This window comes from Ceratotherium simum, chromosome 16 (genome assembly GCF_057802395.1).
Source record: "Ceratotherium simum simum isolate JZ-2026a chromosome 16, ASM5780239v1, whole genome shotgun sequence".
Lineage (NCBI taxonomy): Eukaryota > Metazoa > Chordata > Mammalia > Perissodactyla > Rhinocerotidae > Ceratotherium > Ceratotherium simum.
Window position 1 is genome coordinate 48,390,312 of NC_141915.1, and position 26,288 is coordinate 48,416,599.

The following is a 26,288-nucleotide window of genomic DNA, read 5'->3' on the forward strand; positions in this document are numbered from 1 at the left end:
GGCTGCTGTTTATTGACAGCTTTCTCTGTGCCAGGTGCTAGGTTAAGTGTTTTGCACACTTTGTCTAGTTCAGTCATCCTAACAACTCTGCAATGTGGGTATTCTATTTGCATTTTAAATGGGCAGCCTGATTCAGAGAGTTTAAATTACTGCCCAAGGTCACATAGCTGTTAAGTGGTTCACTCAAACAGATGTCCGACTGACTTCAAAACCCAAGCTCTTCTCACTGGGTTACCCTGCCTTTCCCGGGAAGTGATGAATATGCATGTATAAATCTACACTGGATGGGCAGAGGCAAAGAGCAGAGTCATACATTTCTCCAAACCAATGTGTTTGGAGAAGGTCTTCCTTTGAATGAATTTTCTCATTAGCAAATTCCATTTACTCAGTGAGATATAAACATATTTCACATATGTGTGTAGATGTGTGTAGATGTATATGTGTAAACACACACTCTCTCTCTCTCTATGACCTAAGGACACCAAGTGATTTTTCAGTGATTTATCAGTGATCCTAGAAGCAAGGTGAGCTTAAAAACAAAACCAAACTTTGTGTTCATGCATTGATTGAAAGTAAGGTTATGTCCTTTGAAATACTTATATTATAGTGTAGAGATGCACTTGGGTTAACTAACCAACGTTACTAAAAAAAATTGTTGACGTAATAATATGTTAACATTTTAGGGACGGGGCTGAGAATTGGCGAAGCATTTAAATAACCACAGTGGTGAATTCTTATCTTCGTTTGAGTGTAGCTGAGATTCTCAAGTGATCTTCTAGTTATGTGTTCAGAAATGCCTCATAATGCCATGCACAATATTTCATTGAAGTATTGGGGAGGTCAAGGGCAGCGTGAATAGTCTTTGAAACAGCCTTCACGAAGAGAGAAAAAGGGAAAATTTTTAGCTTTAAAACTAAGAATTTTTGAAGGAAAAAATATATTTGTCTGAAACTTTAAAAGTAGGAAACGAAAGTCTTTTCAATAAAGTATAATAACAATACTGTTGGTGCTCTATTTTACATGTAAGGAAACTGAGGTACAAAGGGAGGTTAAGTAATTTGCCTGAAGTTACATGCTACTGAATGACAGCCACAACTGAAACCCAGGCAGTCTAGTTCTGGAATCCATGCACTTGACTATTTTGCTATGTCAAGGGGGCAATCAAAAGACAAGTGAGATTTAAAATGGAAACAGGTTACTTTTGGAACTAGTTTAATTTGATTAACTTATACTAAGTGTTTAGTGTAATTTCTGAAATGGTGTCCTTTAGTTCAAAGGCTGTTTCTTTGAGATCCCTGGAATCTTGTAGACAAAGACTGTCACCGAGCTACTAACTTCTTGTGAAACGTGAGGTTGTTTGAAGGTTCTACTTAACTCTATGTTACTTTAACTCTTGTTCAGTGCAGTTGAGGTCAGTTAGGGCAGTGTCGGAACAGGGTATGGAGTTTAAAAAGGAGCTTGAAAATAGAGTAGGTTCTAACATTTTGGCTATGTAAGCTGGAAATGAAAATATAAGAAATTGATATTAAAAACTAATCTAGAGTAAAAGCCAATCCATTCTCTCCTTTCTTGAAATTCAACACAAATATGAAATGCCACTCTATGAAACTGATGCTTTATCAATTAGACCAAAAAAAACCTTTCTTTTGAATACAGCATGTAGAATACAGTTGAACATTGTGGCTTTTTTAAATCAAAAGGGTGGGAAAGTTTGTGGATTTTAGATCCTGAGTGCTATATTAAAGATAATCCTTCCTTAGCTGTCAGACTATAAGGAAAAAACTTGATTCCTTCAAAAGAGTTCTTAAGAATAAAAATAAAGAGCAGCTTTTAGTGTGCATTTCTTAGCAACACATACTTCCTGTAACTGAATGACTATCTTGTTAGCCTTTATGTCTTATTGTCAGAAATACATATTTAATATTTTGTAGCATTTTTTATTTTTCCTGTTGTTGACATATAGGCCTGAAATTTTTTTCTAGATCCATTTCTTAAACTCATCTTTAAAAAATTAGAGAAGATGGTAGAAAGACATATGTAAGACAAATATAGTTTGAAATTAAACTCTGCAAAGTTTTATGAATATATTAATAACCCAATTCCCATTCATATACTGACTTTTATAATATAAACCTTTTCATTTATGCTTCTTAAAGCCATCTTGATTACCTGCTGTCCACCTGGACACAAGGATACCAACTTGGAAAGAAACCATGTCACATATCTTTTATAGCATAATAAAACATTATTTGAACCTCATATTAAAGATAGGTATGCATATTTATAACAGTCATTTACAAATTTAAAACTTTTTATATATTGTCTTTTGTAATATGTATTTAATATTTTTAATATTTGGAGATCAGTTATCAAAACTTCAGGAACAATAGGATACAACTGCAACAAGTTTTGAATGTATTTTTCTCCTTTAGTATTTATTAATTTGATTAAGAGATGAATAATCAACATTAAAATTAGCATTCCAACTTGCTGTATTTTTCACAATTAGTTTAACTCTCTTAACTTAGTCAATTAATGTTAAAAATTTTACTTGTGACAAGCATTTGTTAAGTAAGGGAAAAATATAGGAGTAGCTAGTTATTTTTTAAGAATCCTAGTGAGGATTATCTACTTTGTGGCTCGGATTTATGTATTGAGTTGGCTTTCTTAGTCATCTAGCACCAGGCTATTTTGACCCCATAATTCAAATTAGTTTAATTTGTATATGTGTGTATGTGTATAGTGTATGTATGTATACTTACTATATATGAATGTGCCTAAAAATACAAATCTTCTATAAAATGACCTACCAGTTTTGAAATCCTTACTTACTATGTGGATAACAAAAACCATCATTCTAGATTAGTGTGGATAGTTGAGCATTGACCATGTTACTTGCATTGATCATCCAAAATTAATTGAGAGCATAATTTGTATGTTCCACGTTATTAGACATGACTATAGTTTCAGAATCAAACTTCCAAAGTCTTGTGGTCTGGTGGAAAGATTATACCCAAATCATATTCAGATGAATATTGGACCTAAGGATTTGGGTTGGGGGGAGGAAATTTGACATTATCTTTAGTTGCTTATGTTCATTTCTGTGATCTCATCCACTGAAATTGTAAACTGATCTTCTAAATCTTTTCTGTAGGAAATTTTGGGAGCGGTTTATTGCCCTGTGTCATGAAAATAATAGCCTACACGGAATCACTTTTGAACAAATCAAAGCTCAGCTAGAGGCTTTAGAACTGAAGAAGACATATGTATTGAATCCACTGGCACCTGAATTTATCCCCCGGGCTCTAAGACTACAGCATTCAGGAAATACCAACAAACTGCAGCAGTCACCCCCCAAGGTAAAGCTTGTTAATGAAATTGAAGAGGTTAAACGGAGAGGACTGCACAGAAGTGTCAAAGGTTTATTGGGCTGCAAGTTACTTTAAGTGTTGGAATTGAAGGTTACATTTGGCAGCAAGCAGTTTCTGCAAGGAACTTGTCTAGTTTGGACATGTAAGTGAAAATACAGTGTGATGTCTAGCCATGCATCATGTCATAATCATCCTCCAAAAGTTTTCAGGTAGCTGATTACTTCTGGTGTCCTGTGTATAGTATAACCTCCCAGTCCTCTGTACTGCTAGACTTATTTTAGCAAGATGTGAATAAAACAAAGTTTAAAAGACTGTCACACTTATTAAGAGCATGCCCTTGTAGCATATTTTTATAAGGAATAATATTATAACAACAATATTTGTATAAAGAAAATTTTTCTAATCCTTTGTTGATGACCAATTCATTTAAAGTGGTATTTGACACAGTAAGGATATTTGGCCAACTTCTTGAAGATTACTTTAATTGATTTTGACCTATATTTGTTGTGTAAGAAGTAGTCCAGTTGTTGGGAGTAGAGATGGGGGAGTCAAGGCCATTTCTACTTTTGAACCATAGTTAAAAATTTTGGGCAGAGACAGCTGTTTTATTTGCTAAAGTGCCTGAAAAAAATGCTCGCACTTACCATCTAGAAAAGAAAGTTGTGAGAATGGCATGTTTAGTATTTGTTCTGGTGTTTTGGTGTATTTATAGTCATCAGCATGGTATTAAACTTATTGACATGAATTAAGAGAATATGTCAGTTTTGGGCTTCATTTTAAAAATGTAAAACCTAATGTGTAAGCAATAATTAATGGTTTAATATCTTGAAAATCTTTTAGCTAAATAGATATTAAGCTGAGAAGAGAACTTCTTTCTGTGTCAATATGCTAATGTCTATTCTTAGTTTAACAAAAATGCAATTTTTGTGTGCTGGAGTCTTTTGATGAAGGGGAATTTACCTGATATGCAATAATGCTTTAGTGATTTGGGATTACTAGGGGGTCAAGCATTTGCATAAATGAATCTTCTAGATTTCTAAAGCTTAAACTATTAATAAATTAATAATCAACTTATCTATCAAACAATTAAGTTTCTTCTGTGTGTCAGCTGTTGTGGTAGGTGCTAGAGAAGCATAGATAAGCAAGTTATCCCCCAGTTTTGTGGCAAGTGTTGGAGAGGTGATGGTCAGAGGAAGGAGGTGGATTGCAGGGAGTTTCCACCCTGAAAGTTTCCAGGGAGATCTTGTTTAGAAGTCCACTGAGTGGATGGAGAGAGTGGGAGATTGGGGAGACACGTCAAAAACTAGAATAAAAGCTCCGTTAGGACAGAGCTTTTTGCCTCTGTTGTTTATTGCTTTGTCCTCTGTGCCTAGAACAACATCTGGCTCATCATAGTGCTTAAAGGTATTTTTTAGATGAATGAGTCAAGCTTAAGAAAGAGCTTATACAAAAGGCGAGAGGTATGAGAGAACAGGCTTTATAGGGAATAGCAAGTAGCTTAGGGTATGTGAAGAGTAGGGAACCCAGGTAGAAGCTTTTAAATTTTATTGTTTTTTATTTAAAAAGTTGCAAAGTCATTATGCCCTTTGCACGTTCTTAAGTACAGTAAACTCTTCTTACTTTCTTAATTGAGCAACGTAAGTAAGCATCAATTAATGTACTATAGATGCAGCTAGGTTCAAGCCAGGATACCAAATGTGTACTGACCCTAAGCAAGATCCTGCAGATTGCTTTTTGTTTTTGTTTTAAAGGTGAAGAAAATATGTTGACTCCACTTGCTTTTCCAAAACCAAGTTTTGGAAACTCCCTGAAGATAAAAATCCTATTCTGTATACTTTTTATGGCCCCTAGTGCTTAGCCCCACTCTTTGTACATAGTGGGTGCTCAGTAAGTATCTGATAAGTGAATAATGGTTATAACGCATCCAGTAGAGCGTAGTGTGGCTTTTTTCTTTCAATGAGAAGATTGTAATTAAAGGTCAAAGCAGCCATCTTTTTTTTTTAATTGTTTAGAAAATCTTCTTCATTAATAAATATCATCTGTTATATTTCTATGTCACTAACATAGTGGTTCATCAAATTATTTATACACCTGGTTATTTAAAATTATTGATTATTTATATCAGGCATAATAATAAGCAATAATTTTAAATAACTGAGGTATAGGGAGCCAAAGATGATTTTTGTCACCTTATCTCCCTCTTCTCCCCTGTATTTTATTTTACTTCCATTAAATTGTTTTGAGGTTTGAATTTGTACTGGAGTCCTTTTTTATTTAACTTTCTATTGTAGAAAACTTGAAACATATACATAAGTAGAGAGAATAGTATAATGAATTCCCTGTCATCCAGCTTCATTATCAACTTAATCTTTTTCATCTACAGACCACCACCACCCCCCCCCCCCCCCCGGGTATACACACTGGAGGATTTTGAAGCAAATCCCAGATATTTTATTTTGTGTGCTGGAGTCTTTTGATGAAGGGGAATTTACTTCATTGCTAGAAAAGCTGATATTTCTGAAAGTGTGATACTAAGCCACACAGTTTTCCCCAGGTTTCCTTAATGTTTAACACACTTTTAACACAATTCTCTGCAATAAATATTAAAAGTTAGTATTGTTAATGTTAGACCAAGATTTAAAATCCTAATGAGATTTCCTGTAGATAGAATCATTAGAAGGCTGGATGATGGTTAAAAATGATCCAGGACCTGCTTCCTCAGGCTGTATTTGGCAGAAAAACACACCCCTAGCTGTTTAGCAGCCAAATAACTTTATTCTCCTCACAAAGACATCAGTTCTGTGATAAGGATTAGTGAAGGTACAGAATGTTAGGGAATCTAGGAGTGGGTAGTCCTAGCTGACCCTTCATTGCCTCACTCTCTTCAGGCATCATTTATAGCAAAGCGTCTGTTTCATGGGCGCCTGCAGAATTAGCACGTAGAAAAACAATTTGCTGTCTTCATTCTGCTTAAACTCCTAGGGCCCTTGTGGGGAGCAGAGTTTGGAAGCTTTGCTAAAATGGAACAGATTGATTTGCACACACTATAAGAACTATTCAGAGGATAGATAATATTCAGAAATGGATCCTCTGAAGAAACCATAGCATTATTTTATAGATTTTAGTTTGTGAGTTCTTTTTCACTATCTCTAGCTGCTTATGTTGTGTCTCACTGTCCAGACATCAGAAAACATGTTGATTTTGTGTACCTCAGTAGCCTCGTGCCTAGCCAGGGGTGGACGTATGATGGGCCCTCATAAACATTTGTTGAATGAATAAGTGGAAAACCATGAAAGAATGAGTGAATGAAAAAATAAATATTTGAATGAATAAATGGTTGAGTAAAAAGGTAGTCCTCAAAAATAGATAATATGAACTACATTTGCTTATACAAATCCTGGCGTTAACTAGCATTCTACCAAAGGTACACGTACTTTCTGAGATTCATTAGCAAAAATTTGGCATTATCACTATAAAATAATTTATACATAGTTAGCTCTAGCTTACTGCTACATTATTCTTTTGTTTATAAGCTACAAAACACTGTATATTTTGTATGGACCAAGTACACTTACTGCTCTACAGTTGCATGCTAAATTGAGATATGCTCTAGTTTTTCCTACATAGAACTGTACAGAGTGCTGAATTACACTTGCACATATACCACTATCTTTTTACATGATAGGCCCAAGGTTGCTTTTTTTTCCCCCTAGGGAATATTTGCTCTGAGGTAACATCTGCTGCCAATCTTCCTCTATTTTGCATGTGAGCTGCCATCGCAGCATGACCACTGATAGATGAGTGGTATAGGTCCACACCCAGGAACTGAACCCTGGCTGCCAAAGTGGAGTGTGCCAAACTTACCCACTAGGCCACTGGGGCTGGCCCCCCACAGAGTTGCTTTTCAATTTAATATATCACACAGCACCCAGAGTGCTGATCTATATTGTCTGGCATGCTTCCAGCATTAGTATCGTATAGTATCATATAGTATAGTATAGTATCGTATAGTATCGTATAGTATCGTATAGTATAGTAACCTAGACTATGGTTACTCTTTGTATTGGTTTCCTATCGCTGCTGTAACAAATTAACACAAATTTATCATATCATATTTCTTTGGGTCAGGTGTCCAGATTGCCTTGGTTGGTTTCTCGGCTCCAGGTCTCACAAAGCCAGGATCAAGGTGTTGCCAACTGGGCTCTTTTCTGGAGGCTCTGGGAAGAATCCGCTCCTAAGGTCATGCAGGTTGTTGGCAGAATTCAGTTCCTTGTGTTGTGGAACTGAGGTTCCTGTTTCCTTGCTGGCTGTCAGCTGGGAGCCATTCTTAGCTTCTGGAGGCTTCTCTCCAGTTCTCACATGTGGCCCCTACATCTGAAAGCCATCAGTGATGCGTTTAATCCTTCTTTCCCTTGGAATCTCTATGATTTCCCCTTCTACCACATCCCTTACTTCCTCTTCTGCTGCATCTCTCTGACTCCAACTGGAGAAATTTCTCCGCTTTTAGGGCTCATGCCATTAGATTGGGTCCACCCAGATAATCCAGGATAATCTCCTTATTTTAAGTTCATAACTTTAATTATATCTGCAGAGTCTCTTGCCTCATAACATGACATATTGATGGGTTCCAGGAATTAGGGTGTGGACATCTTTTCGGGGCTGTTCTGCCTACCACACTGACTAAATCACTGTGCTTTCTCCACGTGCTACACAGTTGCCCCTGGTTGATGGGTTGTTAGAGGCTAAGAAATCTAAATGGTTTGTTAGCCTTTTGGAACTATCTTATCTTCTGTCCGTGTCACTACCTCTCCTTTCTTCTGTCAGTGTGTGTGCCCCTGGCTGCTCTAGTTGTCACTTCTAATTGCTTATGCTTCTGATCTTCTCACCTACTTCTGCCATCTCTGCTGCCTGCTATTTTCTCTTTTTCACTTTTTCTCCTTTCTTCTCTCTGCTTTTCTTTCCACTTCTCTATTCCTCACAAGTTTGTTTTTTATAGCTAGTGCCATACACTGAACATTCTCTTCTGGTTAGTAGACCAACTACAATTCTTTTTTTGACTTTTTTTTTTTTTTTACTTTTTAAAAATTAGAGCTTAGCTGCCCTTGCTCACCTATAACTGACTGATCACCATAAGCCTTCGATGTTTAGTGCTGATCTGAATATTTAACATTGCTGACAGTTAGATAGGGAGATAAATGAAACATCACCATACTTTTGCTTTGGTCAAGAATGAATTTTTCTTCCTACTAGACGTTATCCCCCGTTTAGTTTTCAGATGTAATGTACAAATAACAAATTTGTGTGTGTCTAAAGGTAAGTTGTATAATGTGCTACTTGTATGATGGCTTTGTGTGTTACATTTAGCCAATGGAAAGAGAAAAAAATTTTTTAAAGTCCAGAAATTCAGAACTGTTGTCTCTTCAAATATTGTTTCTGCCTAAAAGACATCATTTTTAGGGGTGACTAGTATACCGTTATATGAATCTACCCTTGCTTATTTAATAAATCCTTCATTGAGGGACTGTTAGCTTAACAGTTTATCATATGTATAAACAATACTGTGATGAACATCTGTCCACAAATCCATTATTATTTCATGTAGATAAATTCCTGGAAGTGCAATTATTTGGTTAAAGTGTATGTACATTTTTGATGCTTTTGATATGTATTGCCAAATTGCTTTCTAGAAAATTTGTACATTCCATTAAGCAAATTATGACAGTGAGTTTTTTCCTGTTCCTTCAGTAAATTTTGCACTTTAAAGTCCCATGCATTATACTCAAAATATCAAAAATCCCAAACCATATTTACATTCATGTTATTATTTTAAAGCGTCTCATCCTCAAGAATTGAAGACTGGTATTTTTCTCTTGAAAAACAACTTTTACATTTCGTCATTTAATTCATAGAAAATAAAGGAATAGAATTTAGGTTTGTCATATTGCTCGCATATTTCTTTTTATTAAAAACATCATTAAAAAAATTTTAGATATCCTTAATTTGAAGCAACGTGACTTAGTGTTTAAAAGACAGTTGGCTCAAAGCAGTCTAATTGTTATTAATTACAGACTCAAGTCTTTAAATTTTAATTGTTGCTGTATACATGTAATTTGCATTGGATTAGGTAAATGGTTATTATTCTCTAATATTAAATGTGTTTAAATTATTATGCATTTGTTTTTCTCTGTAAAGGGGAAAAGCCTCCATCATACCCAGAATGATCATTTCCAGAATGATGGAATTGGTAAGTGGAAAAATTAGCCCTATGAAAACTTGCTTTTATAATATAAGAGATTTACCCCAGGGCTGGCCCTGTGGCTTAGCGGTTAAGTGCGTGCGCTCCGCTACTGGCGGCCCGGCTTCCGATCCCGGGCGCGTGCCGAAGCTTGGCTTCTCCGGCCATGCTGAGGCCGCGTCCCACATACAGCAACTAGAAGGATGTGCAACTATGACATACAACTGTCTACTGGGGCTTTGGGGAAAAAAGGGAGGAGGATTGGCGATAGATGTTAGCTCAGAGCCGGTCTTTCTCAGCAAAAAGAGGAGGATTAGCATGGATGTTAGCTCAGGGCTGATCTTCCTCACAAAAAAATAAATAAATAAATACTTTAAAAAAAAAAAAAAAGAGATTTACCCCAGATTTCATCATTAGAAAGAGGAGGATGGGGAGAGGGATGCACACACACACTGCTTTGGAACTCACTTAACTCTTTTATTCAACACATCTGATCTTGTGAATACTTGGATATGTCATTTCTGAAAAGGGGATGATTTTGTAGATACCAAGGTACACATCTAGAAGTTCTGAGGAAAAACATTTAAGCCTGCTATGCAATATAAGTTTTTGAAACATATTTATAACCTATAAATGTTGGGTCATACAAATTTCAAGATAAACTTTATTTAAATGATTTAAAATGTTGCAGAATTGTGCTTTTAAAATAGTAATTGTTTAACCTTCGTTTTGTATATGGTTGTGTTATGACTGCAAGTCAGAACTTTTTTCTGAAGAATTGTATGTATTTTCCTAGTCTTAGAAGGACGTTTGCTGAGAGTGTATGTGTATGCATGGTTTTCTCTCTTAAAGGACACGTCTCCAGCTCCTTGGAAGACATTTAAAATTATGCTAGCTTATAAAAGGAATACTTTGTATATCTGAAACTGATTTTAGGGAACATGGCAAAATAGTTATGTTTATTTAATATGCTTTACTCTTCCACACTGATCATTCTTTAATTGTAAGATACCTCATGGCAAACCTGGGAAATATATTTTGCTGTTGGATGATTTAAATTATTTTTGTCTAGGTGAATATGTACAGCTATTGAATGCATCCTTTCTCTTTTTATTTTTCAGTTCAGCCCAATCCCTCCGTACTTATTGGCAATCCTATTAGAGCATATACTCCTCCACCCGCTCTTGGACCTCACCCTAATTTGGGGAAATCTCCAAGCCCTGTTCAAAGAATAGATCCTCACACTGGGACGAGTATTCTTTATGTACCTGCTGTCTATGGAGGGAATGTAGTTATGTCGGTGCCTTTACCTGTAAGTGGACATTTGGGATACTTTCTATTGAATAAAATAACAAAGGCTTCACTAAAAGTAGTGACTATCCCAAATAGTGTCCTACCAATCTCTTCTGTTTTTTAGCTTTGCAATGCCTGTAAGCTTCTTTTAAAGCAACTCTTACCTTTAACCTTCAAATTTTGAAATGACCAAAGAAATGTGAATTATTGCTTATAATTTGTTACTAGATTGTCAGTGGCTATGAAGAAATTTGTAAATTGGATGTTTTGATTGAGAAGCCTTTGTATTCTTTTAAAATATTTTTATTGGGGAAAATTGGGCTAAAAATTAACAGCTGGTAAATTGGTCTCTTGTTTTGTAAAGTGATGTTTTTATGTTATCTTTTGCTTCTTTATTCTTGTGTAATTCACTAACCCTTCCTAAGAAATACAGTTTTGGGGAAGAGACAAAGGTGCTTGGATTAGTCCAGCTCCCTTGGATCTAAATTTATCTGAGAAATTCTGCACCTTATGAAATCTTACTGGTACTTAAAAACATTATTAAATCTTTTCTAAGACTATAGTTTTTAGAGGGCTTCCATCTTGTATAAAACCCAGTTTTATTTCCTTTAAGATTTTTGAATATTTTGGTAATTTTGTTAATTTGCTGATATACTAATATTTCAAAATTCAGGAATTTTATTTTTTTTATTTTTATTTTTTTTGTGAGGAGATCAGCCCTGTGCTAACATCTGCCAATCCTCCTCTATTTTTTTTTTTTGCTGAGGAAGACTGGCCGTGGGCTGACATCTGTGCCCCTCTTCCTCCACTTTATATGGGACGCCGCCATAGCTTGGTTTGCCAAACAGTGCATCGGTGCGCCCCGGGATCCGAACCGGTGAACCCTGGGCCGCTGCAGCGGAGCACACGCACTTAACCGCTTGCGCCATTGGGCCGGCCCCCAAATTCAGGAATTTTAGCCTAGAAAATATTTCTTTCCTTTAAGGCAAGTACTGTAATTTCAGGCAGAGGTAGTCATCGCCAAGGATCTTGGGCACACCTGCCCACACCTCAAAAATGTGAAAATGCCTAGCTGCAAACATTTCTCAGCCATGTTGGTCATGATAGTTCATAATCCTGGGAGCCAGTGAGAATAACTGTCAGTAAGAAATATGTAATTCATGCCCACTCCCCATAGACTTTCAATTTTAGCTCAGTTATTTCTTCCCCGATAGCCTGGCAACGTTATACATTATCTCCTTTAAATAGTAAGTCCCGTGGGATTTATATTGCATTTTACTAGGTCAAAGAGGCTTTTAATGTATAAGATTTCTAAGAATCTGCATTTAACAGTCATATTATAATAAAATAATAGGGGCAGTAGCTCAGATGTCATTGTATTTATTCCTTTTATGTTGATATGCGGAGATTATATATTTAAATACACCTAAAGAAATTTTCTATTTCTGTGATTTAAGAGAAAGTTGAAATAATCAAAAGCATTAATTAAACTAATGGCCTGTTTGAATTTTGCCTACAATAAATGAACATTAAAAGATTTGGTTTTTCATATAAAGTTGGAATATCTATTTTTTGAGTTGAGATGCCTTAGACTAAATTCTTTCTTAATTTTTTTTCCTTTTCTCTTATCCAGTCTATTAAACTATATAACTATACAGATATGACTTTAAAAGATAATTTTCATGGTAATCTGTGATGTGTGTACATTCATGTTGAGGGAAAATGATTCAAGACTATAAAATGGTTTAATGCCTCAAGAATAATTACCAATTTTAAGTCGTCAGTTTCTTCCTAACCTGAAAAATGATCAGTTTTCCCTTACACACTAAAGACTCAGGGAGCCATTTTTTGGCAGTTAAGATATAATAGTAGTTCTGCCAATTGTTACTGTTAGCATCGACTTTGTAGTTATTCATTTTGATAAAATTAGCATCTCTCTGTGTGCGTTTGCTTTTTCCTAAACAACAGCACTGTAGCAGTTTGCCTTCCAAAATGTGCTTAATGCAATTATTTTCTTTCTTTCATAACCTAGGTACCATGGACAGGATACCAGGGTAGGTTTGCAGTTGATCCTCGAATCATTACACACCAGGCAGCCATGGCCTACAATATGAACCTCTTACAGACACATGGACGGGGGTCTCCTATACCTTATGGCCTTGGGCATCATCCACCTGTCAGCATAGGGCAGCCACAAAACCAACATCAGGAGAAGGATCAACATGAGCAAAGTAGAAATGGTGAGTTGGTTTACTGTTCTCCTGTTCTTAAATTGATGATATGCCAAGTTATATCAATATATAAAGTTCCTTTAACAGTACGATTAACTTGTTCATAGATTACAGACCTCTTTGAGAAAGAATCTGATGTAAAAACTATGGATCCTCTCTCCAGAAGATACAAATATGTATACAGATAAAAAATTTGCATGTAACCTACCACTTGTGATTGATATTACCAATTTCCTGAAAAAATATTACATTTTAATATTTAGAGTATTTTAAATGGTAGTCATTTAAAATTGAGACAGAAAACCCTCTCTCATTAAATGCTTTTTGACCCAGAATATTTTTGGAGTATACTAAACATTAATGCTGCTATGGCAATAGTTGATTTAAAGTAATTTTTTATGCAAATCATAGTCTCTTGTCTACTAGAATTATAAATAAGGAAAAAAGAGCCACTCTATTTTTAAAGGCAGATTTAATTGAGGTATAATTTATATAGAGTAAAATTCACCCTTTTAAAATGTACAGCTTGGGCCGGCCCCGTGGCTTAGCGCTTAAGTGCGCATGCTCTGCTGCTGGCGGCCCGGGTTCGGATCCCGGGCGTGCACCGACACATTGCTTCTCTGGCCATGCTGAGGCCGTGTCCCACATACAGCAACTAGAAGGATGTGCAGCTATGACATACAACTATCTACTGGGGCTTTGGGGGAAAAAATAAATAAATAAAATTATTAAAAAAACCAACAACAAATGTACAGCTTGATGTGTTTTGACAAATATAGAGTTATTAATCACCACCAAAATCAAGATACATGATATTTACATCACCTCAAAAAGTTCATACCTCTTTGCAGTCAGTCTCCTCCTGCAGCCCCCAGCCCTGGGCAACCACTGATATGACTTTTGTCCCTGTACTTTTGTCCGTACTCTAATATGTCATATAAATGGAATCCTACAGTATATTGTTTTTTTGTGTCTGGCTTTGTTCACTTAGCTTAATGCTTTTGAGATTCATTCATGTTGTCTGTATCAGTTTGTTCCTTTTTACTGTTCATTAGTATTCCATTATATGGATGCACCACAGTGGTTTTATCTGTCCATCAATTGATGGACACCTTAATTATTTCTAATCTTTGGCACTTAGGAAGAAAGCTGCTATGAACATATATGTGAACATATGTTACGTTTCTCTTGGGTAAATACCCAGGAGTGAGATTGCTGAGAGTATTGTAAATACATTTTTAACTTTATAAGAAACTGCCATGCTATTTTCTAAAGTGGCTGAACCATTTTTCATTTCTGTTAGTAATGATTAAGATTTCCGTTTGCTCCACATTTTCTCATCAGCTTGATATTATCAGTCTTTTTAATTTACCCTGATACCTGATAGTATCTCATTGTGGTGATAATTTACATGTTCCTAGTTACTAATGTCATTGACTATTTTTTCATTGGGCTTATTTGCCATCTATGTATCTTTGATGAAGTGTCTATTCTTATCTTTTGCCCACTTTTTTATTGGTTGGTTTGTCTTATTAAGCTATAAGATTCTTTATACATTCTAGATGCAGATCTTTAATTAGATATATGTTTTGAAAATATTTTCTCCCAGGATATGGCTTACCTTTTCATTTTCTTAACAGTATCTTTCAAAGATCAGAAGTTTCTATTTTTGATGAAGTCTAGTTTGTCCATTTTTTTCTTCTATGGGTCATATTTTTAGTATTGTCTAAAATTTTTTTGCCTAATCCAAGGTCACAAAAACCTTCTATGTTTTTTTCCCTAGAAGTTTCATAATTTTAGCTCTTACATTAGGTCCATTTTGAGTTAATTTTTTTGTATATTGTGAGGGAAGAGTTGAAGAGTTTTGTTATTGTTTTGTTTTTGCATATATATATATTTTGCATATATATGTTATATATATTATATTTATATATATATATTCAGTTGTTTCAGCACCATTTGTTGAAAACACTGTCTTTCCTCCATTGAACTAACTTGGTACCTTTGTTGAAAATCAATTGACCACATACATGAAGTCTCTGTTTTGTTCTTTTGATGCAAATGTTTATGTTTATGCCGAATATGCTGTCTTGATTACTATAGCTTTATAAAAGTCTTGAAATCAGGTAGTATAAGTCTTCCAACTTTGTTAGCGTTTTTCAAAATTGTTTATTTCAGGTCTTTTGCATTTCCATATGCATTTTAGAATCAGTTTGTCAGTTTCTACAAAAAAGCCTGCTGGGGTGCCAGCCTGGTGGTGCAGCAGTTAAGTGCATGCGCTCTTCTTTGGCAGCCCGGGGTTTGCTGGTTCGGATCCTGGGCACGCACCGACGCACTGCTTGTCAAGCCATGCTGTGGCGGTGTCCCATATAAAGGAGAGGAAGATGGGCATGGATGTTAGCTCAGGGCCAATCTTCCTCAGCGAAAAAGAGGAGAATTGGTGTCAGATGTTAGCTCAGGGCTGATCTTCCTCACAAAAAAAATAAAAAACAAAGCCTGCTGGGACTTTGATTGGAATTGTGTTGAATCTATAGGTCAATTTGGGAGAACTGACATCTTAACAATACTGAGTCTTCTGATCTATGGACAGAGTGTCTCTCTTTCTCTCTCTTTTTTTAAGGTCTTTACTTTCTTATAGTTTTTTTTCTTTTTTTTAACTTTTCAGTATACAACTCTTGTATGTATTTTGTTAAAGTGAAAGGTTAGATTAATGTAGGTATTTAGTGCTACAATTTTCCTCCTCAGTAGTGTATCCCACAAATTCCAATGTTGCATTTTCATTTCAGTACACTTTCTAATTTCCCTTGAAATTAGATCCATACATTGTTTAGAAAGGTGAGTTTTAGTTTCCAGTTATTGGGGATTTTCTCAGAATGTTTCTGTTACTGATTTCTACTTTAATTCCATTGTGGTAAGAGAATATGTTTTGTATGACTTGAATCCTTTTGAATTTATTGAGATTTGTTTTGTGGTTCAGGATATGGTCTATCTTTGTGAATGTTCCTTGTGCACTTGAGAAGAATAAGTCTCTATAAATGTTAATCGGGTCAAATTGGTTCATAGGATTATTCAAGTTTACTACTATCCTTGCTGATTTTCTGTTTACTTTTTTTGTGTGTGTGTGTGAGGAAGATTAGCCCTGAGCTAACATCTGTTGCCAACCCTCTTCTTTTTGCTTGAGGAAGATTCGCCCTAGCTAATATCCACACCAGCCTTCCTCTATTTTGTATGTGGGTTGCCACCACAGCATGGCTGCCGACAAGTGGTGTAGGTCTGTGCCCGGGAACTGAACCCTGGGCCGCTGAAGCAGAGTGCGCTGAACTTAACCACTTGGCCACAGGGCCAGCCCCAGTCACAGTCTCTTTTCAATTTATATTTTACCACTTCATGTACAGTAAACAAACCTTATAATATTTCAATTTTTCCTCTCTGGGCTTTTATGATATTATTATCATGCATTTTACTTTTACATACGTTGTAATCCCCAAAACATTGTTATTATTCTTGTTTCAACAGCCAAGTATCTTTTTAAAGAGTTTTAAATAATAATAAAAGCAGTCTTTTGTGTCTATCCATTTAGTTAGCATTTCTGGTAATCTTTATTTCTTTTTGTATATTCATGTTTCGATCTAATATAATTTTCCTTCTGTCTGAAGGACTTCTTTTAATTTTCCTTGTGGTACCGGTCTGCTGGTGATGAATTCTTTTAGTACTCGTATGTCTGAAAATGTCTGTATTTCACCTTTATTTTGAAAGATATTTTTGTGGGGTATAGAATTCTTAGTTGATAGTTTTTATCTTTCAGTACTTTAAAGATGTTGCTCTGCTGTTTTCTTGCTTTTTTTGTTTCCGGTGAGAAATCTAATGTCATCCTTGTCTTTATTTTCCTGTATAGAACATGTCTTTTTTTCTCTTGCTGCTTTTTAAAGTTTTGTTTTATCCTGGTTTTAGTAATTTGATTATGATATTCCTTGGAGTAGTTTTCTTCATGCTTCTTGTGTTTTGGGTTTGTTGAGCTTCTTAGATCTGTGGGTTAACAGTTTTCATCAAGTTAAGAAATTTTTGACCTTTATTTCTTCAGATATTTTTTCTGTCTTCCTCCTCCTCTCTTCTTCAGGAATTCCAATTACCCGTATATTAGGCTGGTTTAACGTTTTCCCACCATTCATGGGTGCTCTTTTCATTTTTTTTTAAATTCCTTTTTCTCTTTGTGTTTTGTTTTGTGTAGTTTCTATTTCTATGCGTTCATGTTCTCTTAAGTTTTTCTTCTGCAATGTCTAATCTGCTGCTAATTCCATCCAGTGTGTTTTTCATCTCAGACATTGTAGTTTTCATTTCCTGAAGTTTAGTAGTAAGGCTATTTTTGCATGATAATTCATTTTGCAAAGTTCTAGTGGCATTCTTAAAAGAAGGTTTTCTGACAAGAACCCAAATCAAGGATTCTTTCAAGGAATTTAAGATATCCAGCAGGGGCCAGCCCCGTGGCTTAGCGGTTAAGTGCGCGAGCTCCGCTACTGGCGGCCCGGGTTCGATCCCGGGCACGCACTGACGCACCACTTCTCCAGCCATGCTGAGGCTGCATCCCACATACAGCAACTAGAAGGATGTGCAGCTATGACCTACAACTATCTGCTGGGGCTTTGGGGGAAAAAATAAAATAAAATAAAATAAAATATCCAGCAGTTAATTCTTATAGATTAAAAGCCTTTCACATGCATGGAATAGCATTATTTAAGTGTATTATAATTGTGATTTTTTTAACCTTAATTTTGATTTCTTTGCTATTTATCATCCACTTATATTTAGTTTGATATCTTTTACTATAAATTGTATGACTACATTCCTTTCAGAATATCTTTATTCAGTTTAGATTCCTTTACTAAATTGGGTTGATGCATTCTTTGGATTTATTCTTAATTGCATTTGTCAATGGCCAAAGCATTGAGCCTTTTTAATAGGCAAGAATGCCAAGGCCTTTTCTATGTCTAGTTTAAGAAAATGAAGCTGTAAATTCCTGGAGAGTGGGCAGTTATATTTGGCATTATTTGATGTCTTAAGGTTATTCCCTTATTAAGCTTTTGCCTTGTCAATGAGGTTTGCTTTATTTATAAATATTCTTTCTTGCAGAGAAACTGCACCTATGAAAATTCTAAGAACAAAACTCAAGCAGTAATATAAACTGATAATAATGGGTGAAAAATGTTTAAAATATTCTACTTTGTCTAATATTGGATAGTCACTGGAAGTGTAACATCCACTGTTTTTAAGAATTTTTAAATATTTTCTTAGGTAAAAGTGATACAAATAATCCTGGACCGGAAATTAATAAAATTCGAACACCAGAGAAAAAGCCTACAGAATCAAAACAGGTATGCTGCTTACATTTAGTGAATGCATTGTTCTAATGGATTTAATCTGGTGGATCATCTTGGAATCTTGATATTTTAAAGAAAAGTATTTATCTTTTTATGTATGTCTTTTAGATGTATTGTTTCACAAGGATCTGGTGGGTCATGTTGCGCTCTCTCCCTCCCCCTTTTCTTTGACTACATTATTTCATTTATCAGTATACTTTTCTCAAATTGTGTTACTCAATAATAGACATGGATTTAGAGACTTTCCATGATAAAGTAGTAAATGAAGACACAGCTATAGATGTGTCATTGAAAATTATCTCAGAATGGGAAGAGCTGTTATAGTGAAGAAGAGGGAAGAATTAACTTCCTCAATTCCCTCGCCTTGTTCTCTCATCACACACCCACTGTATAAATCCTTAACTCTTTATCTGTTCATTCATGTACTTTTGTGCTTTTGTGCTTGTGAACCAGTTAGGGAAAATCAAATCATTGGTTGAATTAGTGCCAATGGAAATTCATGTTTTCTAACCTCAGAGAAGCCGTGGGTCTCCCCTGCATTTCTTTTACATGTACCTACCTCCTTTTGCCCAATTTTCTCAGCAGCTCTTCTCATGCCTGATTACCTTCCGCCTTCTGTTATCCTTATGATCAGGAAATGACCTTGCCTTAGTTTTATGTCATCAGGCTTTCACTCCTATTAACGTAAAACCTTAGACTTATCACTTTTTCTATATCCTGGAACATCCTTACTTCCTTATCACCAGTCTCAGAGGTAGAGTTCCCATTAAGACTAATCTTCTCCTCTCCTCTCTCACCTCGCAGACCTTGTCCCTTCTCTTCGGTTATCTTTAGATTCTTTCCAGCTACTAATTCTTCCTCTTCAGCCTGTAAGTAAATTGATTGATAGACTGTTTTTTAAAAAGATACTTTCTTGGGGCCGGCCTGGTGCCAGAAGAGGTTAAGTGCGCGCGCGCTCCGCTGTGGCGGCCCGGGGTTTGTGGGTTCTGATCCCGGGCGCGCACCAACGCACTGTTTGTCAGGCCGTGTTGTGGCGGCGTCCCATGTAAAGTGGAGGAGGATGAGCATGGATGTTAGCCCAGGGCCAGTCTTCCTCAGCAAAAAGAGGAGGATGGGCAGATGTTAGCTCAAGGCTGATCTCCTCACACAAAAAAAAAGAAAAAGATACTTTCTTTGACCTTCATCTCCTTTATAGCTACTGCTTAATTTCTCCTTTCTACCTATCTCTTATTTGCCCCTTAACCAACACAGTCTAGTATTAGGCCTCAACATTTCACTGAAACTGTTGAGCTCCAAGGGACCAAATCTCATGAACACATTTCAGTTGTAGTCTTACTTGAGTTTTCTTTGGTATTTGGCACTATTTTCTGCTTCTTTCTTCTTGACCGTCTTGTTTCTCTGTCACACATTTCTACTTTTCACAAATCTCTTTAACGTGACCTTCTGTCTCTTTTGTAAGTTCCTGTTCACCCGCTTCCTGTCTGGCTCTAGTCCCTAACTTGGGGTTTCCCAGGGTTCTGTCTTTGTCCTATACCTCTCTTTGCATTCTATGGTTTTGTACTATAAACTAGTCCAATTCTATGATTTTAAATACTCTCTCCATGATAATGACTTCCAAATAGGTATCTCCGACCTCAGCCTTGCTTTAAACAACTCTTCTCTATATTCAGTTACTTATGTCCCATAAGTAGCTCTGACTCACAGTTTCTACAACTGGAAGGACTGAGTACCCGCTGGAGAAGCTACAGTCAAATGAGGCAGCTGGAGGAACTTCCTGATAGAATAAGAGAGGAGCTGCAGTGAAAGTAGAAGTCCTCTATGTTTGGGAAGGGGTACAGAGAGAGAACAAGTGGCACATTAGGATGGTGCAGCAACAACAGCAGCAGTTGTAGTCAGAGGCAGCTTAGGACAAAACCAGCTACAAGAGTCTTAAGTGCTGTCAGAACAACTGAAGCCAAGATAGCTAAGTGTCTCTCAGGTCCTTGTTTTTAAATTTCTTTTATGATCCTTCCCTGTCATGGGGCTAGGCAGCCTGATAGACATGTTTCATTTTCTTTCCCACCCTGATGCTTTGTCCTGGGGCCTTGGGGGGAAAAAAAATTGCTAGCTTTCCTTGACTCAGTATGTTAATATTAAGAGGAAAGTGATAGAGGATAATCTAATTCTGATAATAGTAGACTCAGACTCCTTCAGACCTTACAGTCCTCTATTCTGCGTAGCTCATTGTAGTATCATAGAGTAGCACAGTCTTAATCTAAATTTCTATGACTCTCGCCTAGCTTCCTGTCCATGTCAAAGTCAGAAATGAAGGAGGCAATTAAAATCGCAGTTTATCCACAAACAACCTGAACATCTAATTATGGTCTCCCTCATGCGATCAGAATATGCATATCAACAGTGTCTTCTGGAAAAAAATATATCCCAGCTGAATGTAGCTTCAGTCATTCCAAAGATGAAGATTTATGGGGGAAATATGTGTTTATAAGGAACCTTAATCAGGTTCTGAGATATTTGAAGAGCAGGCATTGCAGCTGCTTGGGAAGACTGGGACAGCGTTGTCATCTTTCTCATTTCATTTTCTAGACAATCTTTTTACACTCAATACTTAAGGACCTTATTGGTTAAATTTAATGACAGTCCATTTGAGCTAGTGATTAGAGATGCGAATGCATTTGGGGCATGATTGGCGTATGACAACCATTTGTTGCAATAGCTTGGTGGCCAGGTGTACCCCAACCTCAGTTTAGGAACAAGCTACTTGTCTGTGTTCTTGGGAGCGGTCAGTTCCATGTCTAATTTGCAAGCCTTTGGTGAGGCCAGTACTCTGCAATCCTCAGTGACTGTTTCACCATTGAAACTAATAAGGAGACTGAAATACCAAAGCAGCTCATTGAGTGTTTTGAAAGAGATGGAAAAGAAAAATTGCCTCTTTCTACCTTATATTTCATTTTTCACATTGTCGCCACTTATGATCAAACTTGTGTTTTAGAAGGATGACAGCACTCCCTAGTTTACAAACCTTTAGCAGCTTGCCACAGTTTACAGGATTACAAAAATGTTTATACTCAGTTTTGAATCATTCAGAGTCTTGCATAATTGGGCTCTTGCAGTTTCATCTGATGTCAAGAAGGAGAAAACTGACATGTGAACAAGTGAAGTTATAGTTCTATATGCACAAAACTCACGCTCCTCAGATCTGGCATACTTTTTCTCCTTTCTCTACTTTTGTATAAGCTGTTACTTTTACCTAGAATGTCCGTTCTTCACTGGAAAATTCCAGCTCTTTTTGCAAAGGCCATAGCGTCTGTGAAGCCACCTTTAATTTTCACAGGTACTAGGATCTCATATCACATCCTCTTACAGCACCTCTAATTTTATGTTTACATGTTAGTATCCTTTACTGGACACTAAGCCAGGGCTTAGCAAACTTTTTCTGCAAAAGGCCAGATAGTAAATCTTCAGGCTTTGTGGGCCGTGTGGTTTCTATTGCAGCCACTCAACTCTGCCATTGTAGTGAGAAAACAGCAATAGACAATATGTAAACAAATGAGTGTGGCTGTGTTCCAGTAAAACTTTATTTACAAAAATCTAGTAGGCTGGAAATGGCCTAGGGTCCATAATCTGCCAAACCTTGCTCTAAGCTCTTAAGGGTACAGATTAAATCTTCTTATTGCTTTCTTAATCTCTAGCACCAGGCACAGTGCCCTTGATAGGCTCTCAATAAATGTTTGTTAAAGGAATAAATGTCACTTCCTAATGGCAAAAATTGAAGCCAAACTGTTTATACAAAGATGATGTGGTACTTATTTCTACATTTTAAAGTTATTTAAATTGAGACAGGTATTTTTTTATTACTATAGATATGTTTGAGAAAGAGATGTATAAAAACAATAAAATCAGAGGGAAAGAACACATTTTAATGATTTGTATCAGAAGGAAATAAATGATTATCTTTCCAAGGAAGAAAGTGTGAAGTTAAAAATAATGTTTTTAAAGAAATTTGGGGCCGGCCTGGTGGCGCAAGCGGTTGGGTGCGCGCGCTCCGCTGCGGCGGCCCGGGGTTCGCTGGTTCGGATCCCGGGCGCGCACCGACGCACTGCTTGGCAAGCCATGCTGTGGCGGCGTCCCATATAAAGTGGAGGAAGATAGGCACAGATGTTAGCCCAGGGCCGTCTTCCTCAGCAAAAAAAGAGGAGGATTGGCGGATGTTAGCTCAGGGCTGATCTCCTCACAAAAAAAAAAAAAAAAAAAATAATGTTTTTAAAGAAATTAAAGCAGAAATGCTAATAAAATGGCAATATCTCTTTTTATGACTCAAATTTAATATGCTGTCTTTTTCTGTTTCATCTTTTCTAATTTAAAAAATATTTATTCCCTTATTTGATTGTCAGAAAGTGATTGATTGGGCGCCCAGCACTCCCTGCTATTACTGTTAAGAATGCATCATATCCTTTAGATGTGCAAGGGGTGGGAAAAGGTGGAGAGCCACAAGACTCAGATCTTCCACAGTTAAAAAAGATTTCTTATTTGTTTTTCTAGATTGATTTGGAGTCAAATCTACAGAACAGAAGTCCTGAATCACGTCCTGGTGTTGTTTATCCCAATACCAAATTTCATCGCAAAGATAATCTCAACCCAAGACACATAAATCTTCCTCTTCCTGCTCCCCATGCACAGTATGCAATCCCCAGTCGTCATTTTCATCCCCTTCCCCAGCTACCAAGACCACCATTTCCAATTCCGCAACAGCACGCCTTGTTAAATCAGCAGCAGAATAATTTGCCTGAGCAACCAAATCAAATGCCACCCCAACCAAATCAGGTAGTCCAGCAGCAGAATCCGTTGAATCAGCTGACTCAGCAGCCACCTCCTCAACTTTCTACTGCCTATCAGGCAGGACCCAGCAGCGCTTTTTTTAATAATGCAGTTTCTCATCGACCACAGTCCCCTCCTGCAGAGGCTGTGATTCCTGAGCAGCAGCCTCCTCCCATGCTGCAAGAAGGCCACAGTCCTCTACGAGCCGTTGCACAGCCCGGCCCCGTTCTTCCTTCACATCTGAATAACTTTGCCGATGAGAATCCCCCAGGATTGCCTATAGGGGAGGCTTTAGGTAAGTTCTTGCGTCACTGCTAAATGTGACAAATTCTGAGATTATTTACTTAAAGTGGCATGTACTATACAATATTAATTTGGGTCAGCATTGGTTCATTTCTTCAAATAATGCCAACAAAAATCAATCACTTAGTGTAATAATCAGAATCTAGTTCCAAATGTTATGTAATATTAGGTATCCAGTTGATGCCAGGTTACATCATTATATAGGTAAAGAAAAATCATCATCATCACCATAACTTTTTTTTGTGTATGTGTGTGGAAGATTAGCCCTGAGCTAACATCTGTTGCCAATCCTCCTCCTTTTTTTCTGAGGAAGATTGACCCTGGGCTAACATCCGTGCCCATCTTCCTCTACTTTATGTGGGACAGCACCACAGCATGGCTTGACAAGTGGTGCATTGGTGCGTGCCCAGGATCCGAACCTGGGAACCCTGGGCTGCCAAAGCAGAGTGTGCGCACTTAACCGCTACGCTACTGGGCCGGCCCCATCATTACTATCACTTTAGTTACTGGCAAATTTAGAAAACATTTGCTTTCTCCAAAACCCAAATTGTAGCCCTGTCTTGGTCTTTTTGGAGAAAATCTGGTTGTAAAACCTCTTGAAAAAATTAACTTGAAACCCCAAATGCATGAAAACTTAAACTCTTCACAAATGTTTTTGCAGATCGTATGCATGGGAGCGTGGCTCTGGAAACATTAAGGCAGCAGCAAGTGCGGTTACAGCAGTGGAACGAGCATCATGCCTATCTCAGTCAGGGCACTATTCCCTACCCACACCATCACCATCCTCATCCTCACCTCCAGCATCTTCCTCAGCCGCCCATTGGATTACATCAGCCACCAGTCAGGGCAGACTGGAAGCTCCCCAGCAGTGCTGAAGATGAAGCAGAAACAGCAGACTCAAGGTATTTCAGCAGACTGAAAATAGCCTCTGAAACGTGACGCCCCCACACACTATTTTCCCTTCTTGGATGTTGTCCTTTTAGCCTCAAGTTGGAATATTGTCCCCAAGAAATTGGATGCTGGCCTCTAGGCACACTATACACTTCTATTGATTGACTCTAAAATATAGAGAATCCGTTTAGAAGTAACTCTTCTGCAAATCTGGGCATCGACAACCTGCTGTGGTCTGTAAATTAATGTGGCCCCTTGCTTTACAGACTCTTCAAAAAGAGAAACATACCATCATACTCAGTAGTGTTTTTTTCATACTCAGGAATAATACAAAGAATGAATAAGGGCAGAAGTAAAGTTAAAGGTTAAAGGTTAAAATCATAAATTTATCATTAATTTTTTTTCTTGGTAGCACACAATTCTACCTTCTTTTAACTACAGATATTTATGAGTATTTAGTCCTGATTCTAAACTTGTTTTTATGGCCAGTGTCACATGAAAGCAATGAAGTGTTTCCTAATCCCTTCTGAATAAGGCCCACCATCATGGTGACCTTTTATAACGGCCAGTTATCAAAGGCATGTAGAGACAAGGACAGTTGTTTTTAATGCAAAGGGAAGAGAAAGAAGTCAGGTACTTGGGCATATTTAACGTCTTCAGTTCACTATCTGTTGGGTGTTAATGCTTTTGAGATTAATTGTTATGATTTTGTTTGTAAAAGTTATACATGTAGTTGACTAAGCTCTCCTTAATGTGATGGAGCTTTTCTTTTGTTTTCTCGTCATATTTTATTGTCTTTATGTAGGTTTCAAGACTTAATCAGAGAACTGTCTAATCGTGATCAAAGTGAAACACGGGAACTAGCTGAAATGCCACCACCTCAATCAAGACTTTTGCAATATAGACAAATTCAGACTAGGAGCCCACCAGCAGTCCCATCTCCCCCATCCAGTACAGACCACAGTAGCCACTTTTCTAACTTTAATGACAACAGCAGAGACGTTGAAGTAGCCAACAACCCAGCATTTCCGCAGCGCCTACCACCCCAGATGTTCAGCTCACCTTTCTCATTGCCGTCTGAACACCTTGCCCCTCCTCCCTTGAAATACCTGGCACCTGATGGAGCATGGACTTTTGCTAACTTACAACAGAATCACCTAATGGGGCCGGGTTTTCCCTATGGCCTACCTCCGTTGCCTCACAGGCCACCGCAAAACCCTTTTGTACAAATACAGAATCATCAACATGCTATTGGTCAAGAGCCATTTCACCCATTGTCATCTCGAACAGTATCTTCTTCTTCGCTCCCTAGCTTAGAAGAGGTAAATATCTTTCTTTTCCTTTTTTCCTTTTGGGATTAGTTGATTGTGAAAAATGTCAGTGTTTACTGATTTGGTAATAATAATGGACAGATCTTATTGAATTTAATAGTCTTTTAAAGATAATCTTTTCTTGGAACTTATTTTAATTTCCACCCTCTTATTGTGGTATTTCAGACTTTGTAGCATGGTCGTTATTGTTGAAACATGAAGCCCCTTAGAGTCTTTTATTGCTGTTTTGGAACATTTAACGTCTGACTGATTTGAGGAAGCTATTCATTCAAGCAGCTTAGTCCTGTCTAATCCAGTGAAATCGTTTTTAGTGATTCATCTCTTTTACTTTAAGTTACATTTGTTAATTACAAATTTGTTAATTAGAGCTTTCCAAAAATGTTGGCTTTCTCAGCCAGTGGCTGGTTCCAAGTGCTGTGTTCTTTCTCCTGTTACTCATCCCA

General features: G+C 37.0%; 1 protein-coding gene across 10 annotated transcripts in view; it reads left to right on the forward strand.

Moving 5' to 3' along the window:
* Nucleotides 1–26,288, forward strand: part of HELZ (helicase with zinc finger) — a 154,767-nt gene that overhangs the window by 100,850 nt on the left and 27,629 nt on the right. For 8 of the 10 annotated variants that reach the window (XM_087441462.1, XM_087441458.1, XM_087441459.1 and 5 more), the window contains 9 exons: nt 3,155–3,359; nt 7,500–7,619; nt 9,564–9,615; nt 10,728–10,918; nt 12,932–13,139; nt 18,420–18,499; nt 23,045–23,615; nt 24,285–24,525; nt 25,320–25,836. In XM_087441462.1, the coding sequence (XP_087297588.1) occupies nt 3,155–3,359; nt 7,500–7,619; nt 9,564–9,615; nt 10,728–10,918; nt 12,932–13,139; nt 18,420–18,499; nt 23,045–23,615; nt 24,285–24,525; nt 25,320–25,836 (2,185 nt within the window). The remainder of the gene's footprint in view (nt 1–3,154; nt 3,360–7,499; nt 7,620–9,563; nt 9,616–10,727; nt 10,919–12,931; nt 13,140–18,419; nt 18,500–23,044; nt 23,616–24,284; nt 24,526–25,319; nt 25,837–26,288) is intronic. The other 2 variants (XM_087441464.1, XM_087441465.1) reach the window with 1 other exon arrangement.